Here is a 17,340-nt window from a genome sequence, read left to right as displayed (position 1 = left end):
AGGCCACACTGTTGCTCTCGGAGTTGAGCCAAAATGCTGCATTGCAGTGCCTGCCAAAATGAGGTTTGTCTGCCTGCCTTAGGCAGAGTTGTGGTTTTCTGGAAGGTTTTTTGTTTGTTTCGTTTTGGTGTTGAGGGGCTTTTCCCTGTAAATGTCTCCTGATTGGGACAGCTACGTTATTTCTCTTCACTCCTTTTGTTTGGAAGTACCTGCAGAGTTCATATGGTCATAAAGTTCCTTAGTTCATACATGGAATATTTGCTTCTCAGTCCTGGAAACTGGAGTGGGGTGGGGGAAGAACACTAAAATGCAGCAGTATGACTAAAAACATTTTCAAAAACAAACCAAGAGGCTTTAACTTCTGCTGAGGAGGCTGTGAAGTGGATCTAATGACACTTGATCTATGGCAAGCTTTTCAAAAGCAGGTCTCCAGCAAATCCTGGAGCAATGTTTTGTACAACACAGACAATTTTAAGCCACAGCTGAAATCTCCAAATGGAGACTTGCAAAGCATTTGTAAATCAGAGTTAAAAAAATGAAATAACTCTGTTAAGCAAGCAGCTATCTGTCCCAGGAGAGCAGGCAAACCCAGGAAGGAGAACTAAGAGCAGCTGTGGGTTGACTTTTCAGCACATGATGCAGCTGCAGCCTGATGCTTGCACATCTTTTCTCCATCACTCAGACAAGGGTACGTTCATTACAATGTGCCAGCACTGAAACAGCAAATCCCCTGTGATGTTTGCAGTGATGTGTGGTGTCCCCACACCTGCCTTCAGTGCTTTTTTTCATGTTTTGCTCATGTCAAGAATGTGATCTGAGTCTTATTCCATCAAAACTAAATTACCTCAAGGCCTGACTACATTTGCTCAGTTCTCTCGATTTCCCACACGTGCCACTTGCTCTCACTCACACCACAAATTATTTTTGGCATGTTGTGCCAGCTCTCCTGAATCTTTGAGGTCAGTTAGTGTAAAGGTTTTACTGAAGAACAGTTGGCAAGTGCAGTATGAGGAGCATTGTGGCAAATGTAGAAAATCTAAGGACAAAAAGTTCTTGAGCCCTTAAGAGTTATGCTGAACAAACAGTGCTACAGAATTTGGTTTAAAAACTCTTAAATTTGTGCACACAGATGCCAGGCTGTTGGAAATTTTTCTCTGAATGTGGACTGACTGAACTTCATGCCCCAGATATGGGTGCTGCTTAATACACAAAAATAGAGACAGCAGAGAAAACCCAAAATGGTAATTAGAGCTAATTGAAAAGAAGGAAAAAACAGATTTGAGCATTTCTTTTTAACTAACCACTGCTAAACTGTTTCTGTAGAATGATATCCTGTAAACTATAAATGGATGTAGTTGGAAATAACATTACATTGCCTGCCATTGCAAATAAGTGTTTAAGTTAATGATTACTTGATTAATTTAATAATTTCAACTTAGGTATAAGATGGTATCATAAACTATGTCCAAATAATTATTGTTAAAATCATCAGAATGAAAAAAGGATTTATATAGGAAGGAGGAGATGAATCTCAAAGGAAATTTTAGAACAGAGCATCTAGACAGAGCTGGTCTATTTTATAGCCTCCTAACTTCTGCTGCCGATATTCTACTTTGATTTCAAGACACCTGCCAGTTTTAGAGCTGTTATTTATTTCAAAGCTGGTATTGTCAGATTTTACCAGCAGGTTTGCATTGCTGGATTTAAACTGTAAGTATTTCCTCCAGTACTCAGGTAAATCTCAGAGAGTCGCAAGATATGCAGACAGCCCCCTGAATCTCAGGCTTTGCATCACTATGTATTAGACAGAGATCAGAAATTCACTATTCTGTCTTGTTTGCCTTTTGGGACTCTCTCTTAGAGGTCAATAAATGGATAAATTTATATCTGAATGCATTGCCCTTGTCACACCAAAACAACAGATCATGACGTTGTTCATAACTGCTTTCTCAACATAATTTAGCAGGTATCAATTCAGGTATACTAACACAAAATGTTGTATTTTTCTTTAAAAAACTGAGCTGAAGACATCTGTCAACACGATGCCTTTAATCACCAGACGTGTGACCCATGATTTTCCTCTGTCCATGCTCATACAGAGCATCCTGAGGGTCCTTCAGTTCACACAGCGAGGCTCAGCCGAAGGGATTCTGGAATCCACAGAAATGTTTAAGCAATTTTTCATTGCTGCAAGCCATGGGTAGATGAGTCCGATACTGTTGAGCAGGAGAACAGAGAAGCAGCACTGGGGTGCTCTAAGTGGCCTTCCAGAACTGCTGGGAACCTTCACCAAAGACAATTTACAAGAGCACGTAGAGACAGAACACAGGGGAATGGCTTCAAGCTGGAAGAGCAAAGGTTTCTGTGAAAAACGCCAATCAATTGGTTTTTAAAATTTTAAAAGTTTAATAATAATAAAATGGTTATAAAAGTAGTAATACAATTAGAGTAATAAAGTTTAGAGTTAGGACAATTACAAGACAATAAAAAGTAAAGAATTATGGACGTCCAGATGCTCTCGGACACTTAAGTCATGAAAAGCATAACTTGTGAACAAAGGAATAACCTTAAAAGCAATAGCCTGTTGCATGTTCATATATTCTTTATGGTTATGCATACATTCTATTTAAGACAAGAACTCTGTCTGTTGTATGTCAACTGTTTCCTTTAATCCCCAAGGTGAATTTGAGTCTGAGCAAGGCCTGAAGAAATTAGCTTCTTCTGATAAGAAAACCATAAATCCCTTTTCTCTGGAAGATTTAGGTGTTCTTCGAAGCGAGTATCTCATTCCTAAAAAAACCCAAAAAAGCTCCCCCCACATACATAGTCTCTATTTTAACATTATTTTAAAACCTAAAACTAAGAGAATTAATACAGCATAACTTTCTAACATTACACATATTATACTCATTGTAACGTTTGCGAAAAGCCAATCATAAAACACGAATTTTTCACAGTTTCCAGTCGGTATGAGGTAGAAATCCTCGCCTGTGAGGATGGGGCGGCCGCAGGTGCTCTGGGCAGGCTGTGCTGAGGCCGCCGCATCCCGGGCGCGCCCAAGGCGAGGAGAGCCGGGGTTGCGGACACCTGGGCCGGCGGCAGGAGGAGGAGATGCTCTGCACGGCCCCGCGGCCCGGAGCGCCCCTCAGGGCTCCGCCATTTGCTGCGGCCGCGCGCGGGGCGCAGGCGCGCGCCGCCGCGCAGGCGCGGTGCCTCGGGCGGGCCGTGCGCGTGCGCGGCGGGGCAGCGGCGCCGCCCCGGGCGGAGCGGGCGCGGGCGCTGAAGGGGGGGCGGCCCATGGGGCCGGTGCGGCCGTGAGCGCTCGGTTCGGCTCGGTTCGGCCCGGCCCGGTCCGGGGACAGCCCCGCCGAGCCATGGACGGACACGGCGCTCCGGGCGCGGGCGGCGAGGAGCCGCTGAGCTCCGGCAGGATGAACGCCAAGCGCGGCGGGCGCGCCGCGGAAGAGGAGAGCCGGAACAAGCCCAAGCTGGTGAGCGGCGGACGGCCGGGCTCGGGCAGCGGGAGGAGGAGGCGGAGGCGGAGGGAGCGCGGTGCGCCGCTCCCCGCGGGGAGCGAGGGGCGCGGGCAGGCTCCGTGCGGGCTGCGGGGCTCCCGCCGAGGCAGCGCCCCGAGGGCCGGGCCGCGCTGCCGTGCCCGGGCCCTGCGGCTTCGCGGGGTTCCCCCGCTCGGGCGGCGACAGCGACAGCGACAGGGACAGCGCCAGGGACAGGGACAGCGACAGGGACAGCGACAGCGACAGCGACAGGGACAGCGACAGGGACAGCGCCAGCGACAGCGCCAGCGCCAGCGCTGCCCCGCAACCTCTGCCCCGCTCCGCCGCACAGCCGGGGCGCGGCTGCCTCCGGCTGAACAATCCAGAACGCCGCTGGTCAGGATGCCAGCCACGTGCTTGCCAACCTCTCACTTCATGGGAAAATTATTTAGGAAGCTGGGTGGTGCCTTATGGTTTTTAAAAGTAAATCCTTTTTAGGGCTGCAGTTTGTTCGTTATGGATACGCTCTTTGATTTTTTTTTTTTTTTTTTTTTTTTGTACTGGCAGACCTGATAAGTGAAAATACAGGCGGAGTTCAAGGCAGCATCACTGGGTTGTATCACAGTTCATAAATGCTGCAGTAGCAAAACCAGCTAATGTGAAAGTGTTTACCATTATTGTTTACATTTGTTAGTTGCACGTGTTGAATCTGCCCAATTTAGCTCAGTTCTGGGTTGTATTTCCAAGAGCAACACTGTAGCAGGCACTTAAAACACCCCGAGTCTTCTCCTGGGAGAGATTACTAAAGTTGCAAACTTTATTTAACCTGTTGCAAGGGCTTTCCCCGATGCAGGTGAAACTGAGTATTGAAGTTTTCCCACCATGTGTTCCTTTTAGCGAGTATCGAGCTTGCAGATAATTAGCCTGACAACTGCAGTTTGGGTTCTTGTTGTTTGTTTGGGGCTTTCTCTTGTTTTGTTTGTTTTCCTTGTGCTGAGCATGAAGTTAGCGTTTGGGGAAGTTGGTGAATATATAACACTGAGGCATAGAAAAGTTACTGAAAGTTATCCTTGTTTCAGAGGATGACAGTTTCATGAATGACTTGAACTGTGCTTGTATTAAAAGTGACGAAGTGTATCTTGGCAAAAGATAAGCAGATGTGGTGTCTTGTTTTGTTTCATGGTGTTATTGGAAACAAATTCATGTTTCCTTGCATAGGATAAACTTTGTATAAACAATACTTTTGGGTCTGTTTATAGTACCTCTACTATTTCCTGCTAAAGTACTGAAGAAGGCTGCCTGGAGATTCCTGCAGGGAACTGATTCAAAAATCACTCGGGGAAGTGCTTCTGTTGGAAGCTGTGAACATAAATTTGAATTTTGCTCTAGCAGAAGAGAACTCTGTTCTGATAGAAACACATAATTTGAAAAATCAAAGTGAAATGAGCTCAAAATTGGATTGAACAGGATGACTATTTCCACTTCATGGTCTATTCAGCTATTCTAAAATCACTAGAATAAACTTTCATTGTTCCATTGAGTGGGAAAAAAGAACATTATGTTAATATTTGATTTCATTCAGAGCAGTATACTTTTGTTTCTTGAGGGGGTGGATGATTGCAGTCCAGCAGCACCCTGGATCAGAGCAGGGATATGTTGCTCAAATTAGAGCCTTCAGAAAGATAGTTTTGCTCTGTGGGGTAAGTGAATGGTCTTAGATGATATAATTGAGTGAGTGGGTTGAATAGGAAAGCAGATTTTTTTCACTCTGGACATGATGTGCAAAAAATGGTGTATAAACCTGACATGAACTGAGATTTACTTTGAAGGAGTAAGAAGGGTGGGATTCAGGTGTGCTTTCAATTGAGGTGACTGGACAGCCAGATTTATCCATTCCTACCACGGGTTTGTAAGGGAAGAACAAGCCTGTAATCAGGGAAAAGCTTCATCCATTATACAGGAGAGTAATCCTATGACATTTTGCTGCCTTTAATTTGAGTGAGGAATTGCTTCTGGAGCTGGCAGTGTCTTCAGGCACTGGGAGAGCACTCTTAGCTGCACCTCATCGCTGCTCTCTTCTGTGCAAGATAAAGGTGTGTTTGGGACTTGGGGCAGGGAAGCTGTTTGTGCTGTGCTGAGTTGTCACTGAGCTCATATACCAAGTTCCTCACAGCTGGGTGTGGAGATTTCCTTGGTTCATCTCTGTAACTTACAATTCATCGGGTTTCATTGGAGTTACAGAGATGAATCAACCTGCACTCCCTGTCATGTGTTGGGTGTAATTCAGGGAGCTCAGTGTGCTGGCAGGACTGTGCCTCCTCCCAGAACTCATTTCACACGTCAGGGGAGTGCTGAGCAAGGCTTTGCTGGGAGAGGGTGTGCAGCCACACACAGAGGAGAAAGTATTTTAGGTTCCTGGCACAGGAGCTGAAATTAGACAAATCCTTGGGAAGAAGTCCAGAGGAATGATTTTTATGTGATAAAAATGGCTCTAGGTGACAGAGGGCTAGGAACTGAAGTCATTATCCCGAGGGAAGGGAAACTAGAATAGAAAGGTGGAAGTTTTTGATTTCCCTGTTCTCTTCATCTGAAACTAAAAGGTGTGCAGTGCTGCTTGGCCTGCAGAAGTGTAATGGTTTGTCTGGAGGGGGGTTTAAGGGCTGCAGCTTGATCAGTGGCACTTTTTCCTGATGGACAGGAAGTAGGACTGGGCTGTTGAGAGAGAATCTGTGCTGGGAAGGAAAACAATGCTTTAAAGTATTTCTCTGAAAGACAATTGACCATATACACACACAAATAATTAATGATGGGCTGGATCAGAACTACTAATTCATTTATTTTCTGCTTTAGGTGGTTGGGAGATGTGTTCAGGTTTCATACAATTTGTTGAATGTTACTGAGGTGCACAATGGGAATTTAGTTCCAGCTTTTATAGTAGTAGTGTGTGAACTGGAGTATTTAACTGAAGTTTGATATCAGTATTAAGAGCACCTGGACTCAACTGCAGCTGAGGAGCTCTGGGTTGGGGTTTTAGGGGTTTTTTTTTTCCTCTTTTTTTTTTAATGGCTTAAGGACTAGAGATTGGAATAAGTGACTGGTATTTTTGTCATCACTCTTGTTTACAGTGAAATGGGCAGAAAAAAATCTAGATTGTTTTGGCAAACAATCATCTGATCTCACGTCAGCCCTGAGAATAGGCTGGCAGGAGGTGGCAGAGAGCAGTTCCATGGGTTTGCAAACATGCTAATTTGCTTATTTTAAATCTTGCCTGTTCTGCTAGGGCAAACAGACTAAATTAAGGTTGTCAGGGAGATTGCTGGGATTCCTCTGTTGGTTAATGCTTTACTCAGATGTTCTTTGCTCTCCTCCACGCTTCAGTCACATGGGAAATAGATAATTCTGTCAGGGACCTAGGAAATGGGAAGTGCTTGAGAGTGGCAGCTCTGGTGTGACGGAGCTGGCGTAGCTTCCCAAGGTTGAGCATCATTTTGGTTGAGAAGTTGAAGTCAGACTTTTTGACAGAAGTTCATGGCAGAAGAAAGGAAGACAGAGGTCATAAAAAGGAGCTGGAGAGGAGACTAAAAGGGGAAGATGATTGAAAGGATTTTTTGGTCAGAGACACTGAAATCTCTGTTCTTGGAGGTTTTGAAGTTCTGAACCTGGATAGTCTTTAGAATGCTGATGTGAATTTGGTGGGTGACCCTGCTTTTTGGGCAGGAGTTTGGGCTGCCCTGAGAAAAGAATGAGATCCTTTCCAACAGCTGTGGTTCTGTGAGTCAGTGCTTGAAGAGAGGTGCTGTAACAGGATTTGGGATGCTCTGGGAGTGTTAGAGCACTGCCTAACTAGAAATTAACGTGGCCAGTAGTTTTTGGTGGTGGTTTTAATTCCAGTTAATATCTCCTGACACTTTAGGATTAGCAGAAGCACGTGGTGGTGAGGGCCATGCTGACACATGCTGCTTTACCCCCAGGTTCCCTCCAGGTCTGTGTGGGAGCTGTTCAGTGCAGGATTCTCCACTTCCTACAAACCACACTTCTGAAAGGGGCTGCCTTCCGAGTGTGATGTGGCCTTTGAAATCAGGTTAGGAGAAAGATGTTGTGTAACTTGCAAAACAAATTATTAGGGAAAGAGAGAGCTCCCTTAATTGGAGAGCAAGTGGATTTGGTGATTCACCCAAGGAGCATCTCATATTTTGTTTTAAAAGCAGAAATTGTTTGTGCTTAACACTGAAGTCTTATAAACCTCGTGTGCTTTGAGAAAACCTAGGAACTCAACATTCTGACTAATGTGCCATAACCTGGCATCAAACTCTGGGATAAAAGTTTTTATGAAGTCACTTTAAAACAGAAATAAGCTTAACGTGCTTGGGAGAGACTTCCCAGATATGTCGCATCACCCATATCAGTGCAGCAGTGAAGTGATTTAAATTGTGCCTATCAATCCCTGTCAGACAGACTGTGTGCTGCAGGACCCACCAAAATCCAAAAAAAGCAGTGTTCTTCTTGAATGACTCCTTTAGATATCCGAGTACTGCATACGTGAACTATGAGTCAGGATGAGCAGAGATTTTTGGCAATCAAATCAAATGGCTTACATTTGAAATCATAGTGTCTCTTGAGTGAAATTTGTGCATGCCTGCAGAGAGTTCTTGTTTCAGGTGTCTGCTTGAGGAAGGAGTGCACCAAAATGCTTGTGTTCTAAAAGAGTCTTGGTATTACTAGATCACAATCAGGATATTCCAGCAAGTGAAGTTGTCCTGGGGTGACTTTGAGGCTTATATCCCCATTCATCTGGTTAACCCAGAAATAAGTTTTGCACCATTAAGAATGGTCCTGAGAGTGAAAAGGGGGGAAGAAGCACACAGTTTTTCTCCCAAATTTGTCCTAAAACAGGACAGAAGTTATCAAGGGTGCAACCATTACTGAAGAGTAAAATTAATGTCTTATGGAACTTCTGTTGCACTGCTGCTGACATGGGAGGTCGGGCAGGCTTGGTGCTGATGTTTAGGCAAATGCTGGAGCTTTTAATGGGAATTGCTATTGACAAATATGTTATACCTGGTAACAATAATTTGTATGGGAGAAAGGGGTGCCAGGTAAAGAATTGGCTTTTCTAGGGACCAGTGTGGGCTCCAGCACTCTCCCTGCTCCCCTTGGTGCTTTGCTGACAAGTTTTTTGTGGCAGTGGGACAAACAAGGTCATGAAATGAGCCTGTCAGAACCACTGCTGTACTATTTGCTCTTCTTTATTTGCTAGAACCAATGAGACTGGAGTTGTGGCATGCTATAACTCCTCCTATTGTATGAATTTGTCTAAAGTCCATCCACCAGTTCAATGGAATTGTGTCTGCTTTTCTGCCCTCCTCTCCTGATCACTTTTAGCTGGGGCACGGTGTGATAGCAGCAGAGATCTGGGAAGGATCTGCTGTGTCCAGGAAATGATACTGTGATGTACATCATGATCAAATTCATGGACTTCTGACTTATAGATATGGAGAAATCTTGGAAGTTCAATTCTGGAACAAGCCACACATGGGAATTTTATGGTTTGCTACAGCTCCTGAAGGTTTTTGGTTCACCTGGGTGTGGTAATATTTGGCCTGAAGGCGTAGTGCATAGTGTAATGTCACTGCACCTTCTGTGTTGTGTAAGGCAAAATGTTCTGAAGAGTTTCTAATGGATACAGGCTCCTCCCATGTAAGCTGGAAACTCTGGAGAGTGAGGGGAGGGCAGTGTCGAGGTGGTGCTTGTGTTCCCTTCCGTTGAGTGATCCTTGGAGACAAGAGGGTGTTGGAGAAAATGATGAATATGGTGAATGTCTGATGTGTCTGCTGCCTGCAAGTGTTCTTTGCATAGTGTTACTAGGAATATTTTCAATTTGTAGCAGCTTAAACTTGTTTCGAAGGTGGAAAATGTTAAAGTGACTGATTAAAAACAATGTCATTGGAAAAAGTACTGCCTTGTATTCCTCAGTGATTTTTATGTGTGTGTAAATAGATATATTAACACACTTACTGCTGCCCTACTTATTGTAGAAATATTAACTTTTCTTTTTATAACAAGACCCCATTAACTTATTTAGTTTGTCCCTTTGAGTCAGAATAAATACAGAAGAACTTGCTTGAGGATTGTGGAACTTTGAGCACTGCTACCTCGCAGTTTAGAACAAGTTTCTAAATGAAAAATTTAAAATACAATGGGAATAGTGCTGTAGAATCCCAGCCCCTGGTGCTGCAGCACAGTTGCTCTTCAGCCAGGAGAGCAGCAGCTGTAATTTTAGGTTCCAAAGGCTGAGAGAATTGCAGGATTGGTGGGTGCAGGTTGGTTTGAGGGACACAGGCTTGGTTCTTTGTTCAGGAATTAGCTGGTCAAACATTAATGACTTTGTCCTGGCTGGAGTCACATAAACAAACTGCACCATACTACGTGTGCAGGCATAAAGGTGAGAAAAAATAACCTGACACATTCAATGTCCCCATGGACACCTTTTTGTCACAAATGGTTATGTGTTCACAGGTGGCTCTGTATAAATTCAATCTCCTCTCAGGGATGGTGAACAAGACAAAATAAGTACTTGGTCAGGAAAAATGTTAGTTCTGCAGTTCATTACTCCTTCTTAAGATGGTGAGAGCTAATGATGGTTGTTTTAATGACCTTTAAGGATGCCTGTGGTTTAGTGTTTTTAATGATTGTAGCTTTGTCAGGAACAAATTCAAAGCCAATGTGAGATTCATTAGATTCTAGCCCCTAATAACAGAATATAAGCTGTCAATTCTTATACAGTATAAAGTTTTCAGCTTTCTTGTCTGCATTTTAGTTCTTCATGTTCTTTCTCTTGCTGTGAATTATATTTGTCTATTAAATTAGAGTAACTTCTGAAGTACTTTGGTTTCATAATGGAGCTGTGCTGGATGTTTGCATTTGTAATTGTGTGAGTACATGAGTAGATGAGAACTTGACAGTTATTAGGAATTGGAGTGGTTGTATGTCCCAGTTGCATTAGAACAGGGAAGAATTTCCATAAAGAAAAACAACAGCACATCAGGCTGAGAATATGCACTGATGCCATGTATGTTTGAATTTTTGTGCCAGCCACATTCAGTGGGTAAATGATTTGAAAAGATTTGAGCACAAAGGCTGGAACTTGAGGGGTGACCCCACCTTGGATGGCCAAGTTCCCCAGCTGCCACAGGAACTCAGCTCGCTGCCATCCTTCATCCTGCCCCTCTTGGGGCACACACAGTACCTTTGCTATCTCATCTTGTACACACCCAAGGGAATTTTACAGTAACAAATTCACAGCACTGAATTTTGTTTTCACCCTCCAGTTTATTGTAGCTTGGTGGAGATGTTCCCAGACTAGAAAGGTGAAGAGTGTAGCAGAAGGCTTTGGTAAAGTTTCTGCCTCTAAACCAGAAAGGCAATTTGTATTTTTAATATGCATTCATATTTGAACTTCAGACAAAGCTTGGGTGGATAGGGCAGGCTTCCTAAATCCATTAAAGTTAGTTTATAGTGTTCTGTGATTCAGACTAATTGCTGAATGCCTTCTGAGATAAGCAGTAATCTTATCAGTTAACATTTGATATTTCAATAGAATTGTTTTGTAAAAAACCTTTATAAGATTCATGTGAGTGTTCTGGGGTAGCCAAAGCACATTGAACACTTTAATATTAAGATAAACTTTTTGTTTTGTTTTGTTTTTGCTTATCTCCTTTAGCAGAAAATAAGATTCTCCATATCTATGACAGGTTTCTTTAATTGTCCTGAATTCCAGTTTCTTCTTAATAAGGACTCTCACTTGTACTGAAGTCAAATGATACCATGGGATTCCTCATTATTAAATACAATGTAAGTCCTCTCTGTTCACATGGTGCTTCATTTCCTATTTCCCCAAAGGAAAAATTATCTTCTAAGGATGCTGCTATAAACAGGAAGGAATAGGGAAGAGAACAGGAAGACCTCGAGAGTGAAACAGCAGCTGTACATTGTTCAACCCAGGATTCTTTGCCTGTTGAGGTACATTATGGTCCATGCCCGTGGAAATTATTTAACCTTGAATTTCAGTTCTGGGAGGAACTGCTATCAGAGTTCCCTGCTATGAAAGCAGCACTACTCATTTTCCCAAGTTTTAGTATCACATCATTTATTATTAAGGGTGAAAAAAGTGGCTTTACCATCAACTTATTGTAATGCAGGGATCAAATACTGCTCTGATTGAGTACTTGTTCTTTACTAGTAGGTCTGTTTTGGAAGACAGACAACATTATTCTAAGAAGTTGTTGACATGATCCCTGTGACTGTGTTCCAAGTCTGCTGAGTACAGACAAAATGAATGTTCTTCACAAGGAATTCCAGCTCCTTGGCTCACTGCACCCCTTCTGCTGCCAGTTTGTTTGTGGGCTGTGTTTTGCTTGGTTGGGTTTTCTTACTACTTACAAAACAACCCAAACAAAGCAGCTACACATGTTCTCACTTTCTCCAAGGCTATCAAAGGCACTCTGTTCCATCCTCAAGGAATTGCCCAGTATCCAAGGAAGCTCCTGCAGCTTCCTGTGGGTGTTTTGCTTTATTTTTAAGTGTATCAGTCCTCTCCCAACAGATGCATTCTGCCAGTTTAACTTCTCAAATGGTTTGGTTGGAAAATCCAAATGGAGTCTGACACTTATTTCAGTGTTTACTCTACCCACAAGAGTAAGAGAGGTTCTACAAAACCACCAGCATGCAGTGAAAAATCTAACCAAATCTATCTCTGCATAGAACAAGAGAAGTTTACAGAAGCTGAGCCTCTCCCTGTGGGCTATTGGGCTGTCCTTGCATACACTGTCATAGAGGAGGCAAGTAATAAAATAAAAAAAAAGTGTGTAAGTATTAGAGTGAATAAATTTCTCAAAGCAGTTTCTGCTTCAATTTTTAAGATAATTTCAAACCAAATCTGTCAAGTTGCTCCTCTTGAGAGAAAACAGGTTACGACAAAAGATTAATTTCAGGTTCAAGGTGTGTGATGTGGTTAAAAGGGTAAAAACTAAGATTGCAGTTCAGTCAGAGCAAAGGTGAATCTTGTCACGATGAAAAGGTGTTTCTTGAGGAGGTGAGGCATAAAAGGAGGCTTGTTTCACTCCTCTTCACTGACCCACCTCAGAGCTGTGAACAGCTCCCACTCAGTCCCAGCAGCTCCCCAGTGTCTGGATGAAAAGCTCACCACTTGCAGCCAGCAGGGCCAGGAGCAGGGGCCAAAGGTGAGCAGCAATTCAGTGCACATCAAGTATTGCTATCAGAAAAACTGCTTTGTGCTGCCCCTGGGATGGAAGCAAAGAGCTCAATCCCACTGCTTGTATCTCAGCATAAAATTGAGATAAAGTCTGCATTTACTATATCAGGATTGTTTTGACATAGTTTTCTTTTAACTGTTCCAGAATATTTCAGAAGTACTTCACAACAATATTATACCAAAAAGGCAAAAGCAAAGTTCTTTAAAAACTCAAAGCTCAAGTCAACCACATTTTTGAAAAGCAGCAGTGATCCAGTGCTGAGCGTGGTTCTGGTAGGCACACTGCAGGAAAGCAGCTTGGCTCATTCCAAAGTCTATAATTTGCAAAAGTTTTAACAGCAAACAGTTGATAGTTTGAAGTGAGGAATGTAAAAGCTCTAGAGCATTCTGAGGAGAGACTGTTTTTGTGTCATGAAATCATGCTGTCTCTAATGAAAAGCATGCTGCACCTCCACAAGGCACTTTTTCAGGATGCTCAAAGCAATCCTGTCCTGCAGGATCTCCAGGGACCAGAGCAGGGGCCAGGTCCTGGTTGTACAAGGGCTGGGTGGGGAGTTCTGCAGTTGTGAGCAGGGCTGTGAACCCTGCTGGACTGGCTGCTGTGGAGACTTGATGGGAAGTGTTTGAATTTCAGCTGTGGCTCTGGAAAATGCCAGAACTTCCTTCATTTGCCTCTGCACTGGCAGGTGTTTCTGCAGTTGTCTAACCTGAGTGTCCTGCTGCCACCCTTGCCCTGTGTCTCTCACCCTGCAATTTTATGGGCTTAGACTGACATGGAACTGCAGCTTTTGGAAAAAAGCTTGTAATTTTCTTCTGTTTTTTAAAGCTTATGTGTCAATGAGCACTAAGATACCATTGTCTGAAACAAACTTTTCAAAATGGTGATGGCAGTTTGGGCTTCAAATTATATATGTATATATATATATATAAAAGTTCAGATGTCTTCCTCAACTCCTTTTGTATCTTCAGTTACAAAGCTGATGAAATTGACTGTTTGCTTACAGTGATTTTATTTGTTTCAATTTCTGAATTTGCTTTTTTTGCAAAACCTCAGCCCCTGACATTTGTGAGGGAATTGTCTGATATGATTCCCATGCCTCTGGCAGGTGTTCTCTCCCTTTCTGTTTGGGAGCAGTGCTGAGGCATCTCCCAGCAGGTGATTAAGGACTGGTGCCCTCTGCTGCTAATAATTTACCAGCCTGGGTGACCCTCGGGCTTTATTTAGCATGAGGAATTGTCTGACTTATTTCTGGAGTGTTGCTCATTTGTGGATGGTCATTCTCCTGGGGGAAAAGGTGGAGAAATTGGGCAGAGCTGGCAGCTTCCCTCTGGGAGGTGGTGCCATCCTGCCCTGACTCAGGGATGCCAACAGTTCTCCATCTGCATTTTGGCAGCCCCATGCTTCCCTCCATGCTCAGACTCTAGGTTAAACCTTATTTTAAAATGCTGAATAATGCACATTCAAAGAGTTTGTGAAGCAAGCAGCTGCAAGGCAAACAAGATTTTTTCCATATGGTGTCATATAGCCCAAATGTAAATGTACAACAATAGTAACAAAACCATTGGTATTGCTCAATTCAAGTGTTTTTGAGAAAGCAGATGGATTACAACAGTCATTTCAAGGTTTTTCTGAAAGCATGGTGAATGCTCCTTGAAGTGTGAAAAATATTATGCTAAAGCAAACATTAGTAATAAAATTAGTAAAAATATAATTCACAAAATGTCATGTATACTTCATCATGGCTAAAGATCTTGAAAGGCCTAAATGAGTGTGTAGTCCTGGTTTCTGCACATCAACTTTTATAGCTTGGGTATCTTTTCACCATTTCCTAGGTGCCTTTTTAGATTTAATTGCAAAACTGAATATGTTAACAGATGGTTAAATTGTCTAATGGGAACATTATTCATTCTCTGAAGAACAGAGGTTGTAGGAGTGAGTTCTATTTTGTGACTAAGACCTCGATTCAAGATGCAGACAACTTTTTGTACATCAAATATCAACCAGTTTGGGGTTTGTCCCTTGAAACTCCCTGGGTTCAGGTGCTCATGTGGGAAGTAATTCCTTTCCTGCTTGCATACAAATTAAAAAGCTCTTGTCCTTGAGTGGAGTTTTACTGTGGCTTTTGCAGGTGTTGAAGTCGAGGTAAGTTTTAGAAAACAGCAATATCAGCTCAGTTAATAAAACAAACAAAAAACCCCAAACAAATAACAAAACAGACCCTATAAAACATGAAAGTTGAGAGAAGGCCAAGTTTCTGGTTATTGCCCCTAGAAAATGAGATTTGTGGGAGCTGCCCCATGAGCTTGCAGCCTGGCTGCAGAAATGGGTGTTCCAGCACACCATGGCTTGCCTGGGCAGTGGAGAGAAAATTGCTGTTAAATTCAGAAGTTACCCGGCTGATCATTGTTCATTCTGCATGTGGTGATCTGGGAGTTACTGCTGATTTGATTTTTGTGGTGAGAGTGAAATTCCTGAGCATAACAATTAAGAACATGGCAAAGTAATACTTAAATATAATCAACCCATGTAAATGCACCTCAGTGTACAACTCAAGGGCAGCTAAAGTGGTTTGGAAGGTTTTATTAAAACGCAAGTTAGAAAAAGGTATAAAAAAGTAGACTTGCTGTGAGTTTTTGTATTAAAAGTTGATACAATCACCTGAAGTAATTGAATTCTGTGAATGTGACATTGTTTGCATGAGGAAGCAGTGATTTCTGCATCAGGAAATGTAGTGATCCACAAATATCTTTCTATTTTTTTTCATATGCAAGATTTCAATTACTCTGAATATTAACTTGACTGAGACCTCTTGAGATAAAGGAATTGTCTGGTGCAGGTGCATTAGTATATGCTATTATTTTTGTGTGCTTTGTCATGATCTGTCTGTACTTCTGAAAGTAGCCAGATACACAGAGTAAACGAAGACTGGGAAGAGTGAATAGAAAATGATATTAATTGTGGATGGACTGGAAAGGCTGTGTTTGAAAGGGAGAAGCTTTTTGAGATCTTCTAAGTACAGAATTAAGTCAGTCAGTAGGAAATAGTTCTTTGGTACAGCTGCTGAAGAAATTCTGTCGTTTGTTTTGATATTATAACTAGGAGAGTGGGATGATCTACAGCTGTCTTAAATTGTATATGTATTTATAGGTATAAATGTTAATTTGATATCCCTTATCTGCAAATGTTTCCTCGGATTTTTGTGAAGCCTTTTCCCTTGGGCTGCTCCTGCAAACAGGGACTTCAGTGTATTTAACAAGCTAGGCAGGTATAGATTTTTCTGTCCTGTGTTGCTCTGGCTGTCTCATAGATGGCAGAAAGAATAATGCTAGAGGACTACAGAATCTACAATATCTTAAATTTCCTCCTAGGGAGGTAAACTACTTTTGGGTTATGTTCTGAAATCAGCCTGGAAGTGCAATTTCTTTGTTAGTACAAGAGATTGTCAAAATTGTGTGAGGATCTGTGGGTACAGAACTGCCTTGACTTTGCCTCCAGCTACTTGCAGTGTCTCTCCTACCTGTTAAATGTGCTGCTTATCTCGAGTGGCTGCTGGCAGCAGTGGAGCTTGTGCACCAGAAGGATATCTGGGAAGAGTGCTTGTGGGGTCTGAAAAAATGCACTGTGCTATCTTGTTTTAGTATTCTGTACTTTGCCCAGAGGAGTTTGAGTGACAAATGCAATATAAGTGTAGAGATGGGGTAGATGATCCTGTTCCAGCTTCTGGCAGAGATTGACAGTACTTAAATGAGAAGGGGAAAAAAAGTTCTCATTCAAGTAGCTCCTAAAATACATACGGAGTTTCAAACTTCTTGCTTGCCTGGCTGTCTCTTTATTAAAAACAGGGGTAGGCTTTACTTCATTTTTCTCTGTAATCTCAATTAAAAGGAGTGGTAAGTGGACATCTTAGTTTTGCTTTCAAGATGATAAATTCTATACTAAGTTTGGGTGAGGGGAATACAGGAGAGGTGTAAGGAGGGCCTTGAGATGTGGCACTTTGGAAGATAAAAGGTTGGTGTCAGCCCCTGGATGTGCAGATGTCTGTGCTGGGTCAGGCTCAGGTGGAGCTGGTTCAGAACAGCCCATCCGGTGCTGTGTCCTAGATTTGTGAGCAAAAAGCACTGGCAGAAAGAACCCAGTGCTTCAGCTTCTGCTGAACAGCCCTTCCCACTCTCCAGATTTCTGCTTCTTGTGAGCTCTCTCCAGGAGCAGGGTGGACAGAGCTGGGACAGCTCATCCACGGTGACCAAAGACATTCCAAAACGTATCACATCATGCTGGGCACTAAAGGCAGGGCTGCAGGGTGGGGAGGGGCAGTTTTTCCAAATCATCAGGTGCTCAGAAGCTGGGTAGGCATTGGCCTGCTGATGCCAAGTGATGGCTTTTTTATTTGTTTCTTTATTTTCTTTATTCCCATCAGTTATTACATTGTCTTTATATCCCAACCATCAAGTTTTTCTTGCTTTTGTTTATTTTCTTTATTCCAATCAGTAATTACATTGTCTTTATAGCTCAACCATCAAGTTTTTCTTGCTTTTGTACTTCTGATTGGGTACATAATCCTGCTGGGAGGGAAT

General features: G+C 42.7%; 1 protein-coding gene across 4 annotated transcripts in view; it reads left to right on the top strand.

The window, feature by feature from the left end:
• The first annotated feature begins 3,291 nt into the window (after positions 1-3,291).
• Positions 3,292-17,340, top strand: part of DIAPH2 (diaphanous related formin 2) — a 169,538-nt gene continuing 155,489 nt past the window's right edge. For 2 of the 4 annotated variants that reach the window (XR_013340783.1, XM_077786469.1), the window contains exon 1: positions 3,293-3,491. Coding sequence is in view for 3 of the 4 variants with exons in the window: in XM_077786469.1 (XP_077642595.1) it covers positions 3,375-3,491 (117 nt within the window). In the remaining variant the exon portion in view is untranslated. Of the gene's footprint in view, positions 3,492-17,340 lie in introns of all 4 variants that reach the window. The other 2 variants (XM_077786470.1, XM_077786471.1) reach the window with 2 other exon arrangements.

The sequence above is a fragment of the Lonchura striata genome, chromosome 14 (genome assembly GCF_046129695.1).
Source record: "Lonchura striata isolate bLonStr1 chromosome 14, bLonStr1.mat, whole genome shotgun sequence".
Classification (NCBI taxonomy): Eukaryota; Metazoa; Chordata; class Aves; order Passeriformes; family Estrildidae; genus Lonchura; species Lonchura striata.
The sequence above is the reverse complement of the archived record's forward strand: the minus strand, read 5'-3'. Positions and strand labels throughout refer to the sequence as shown.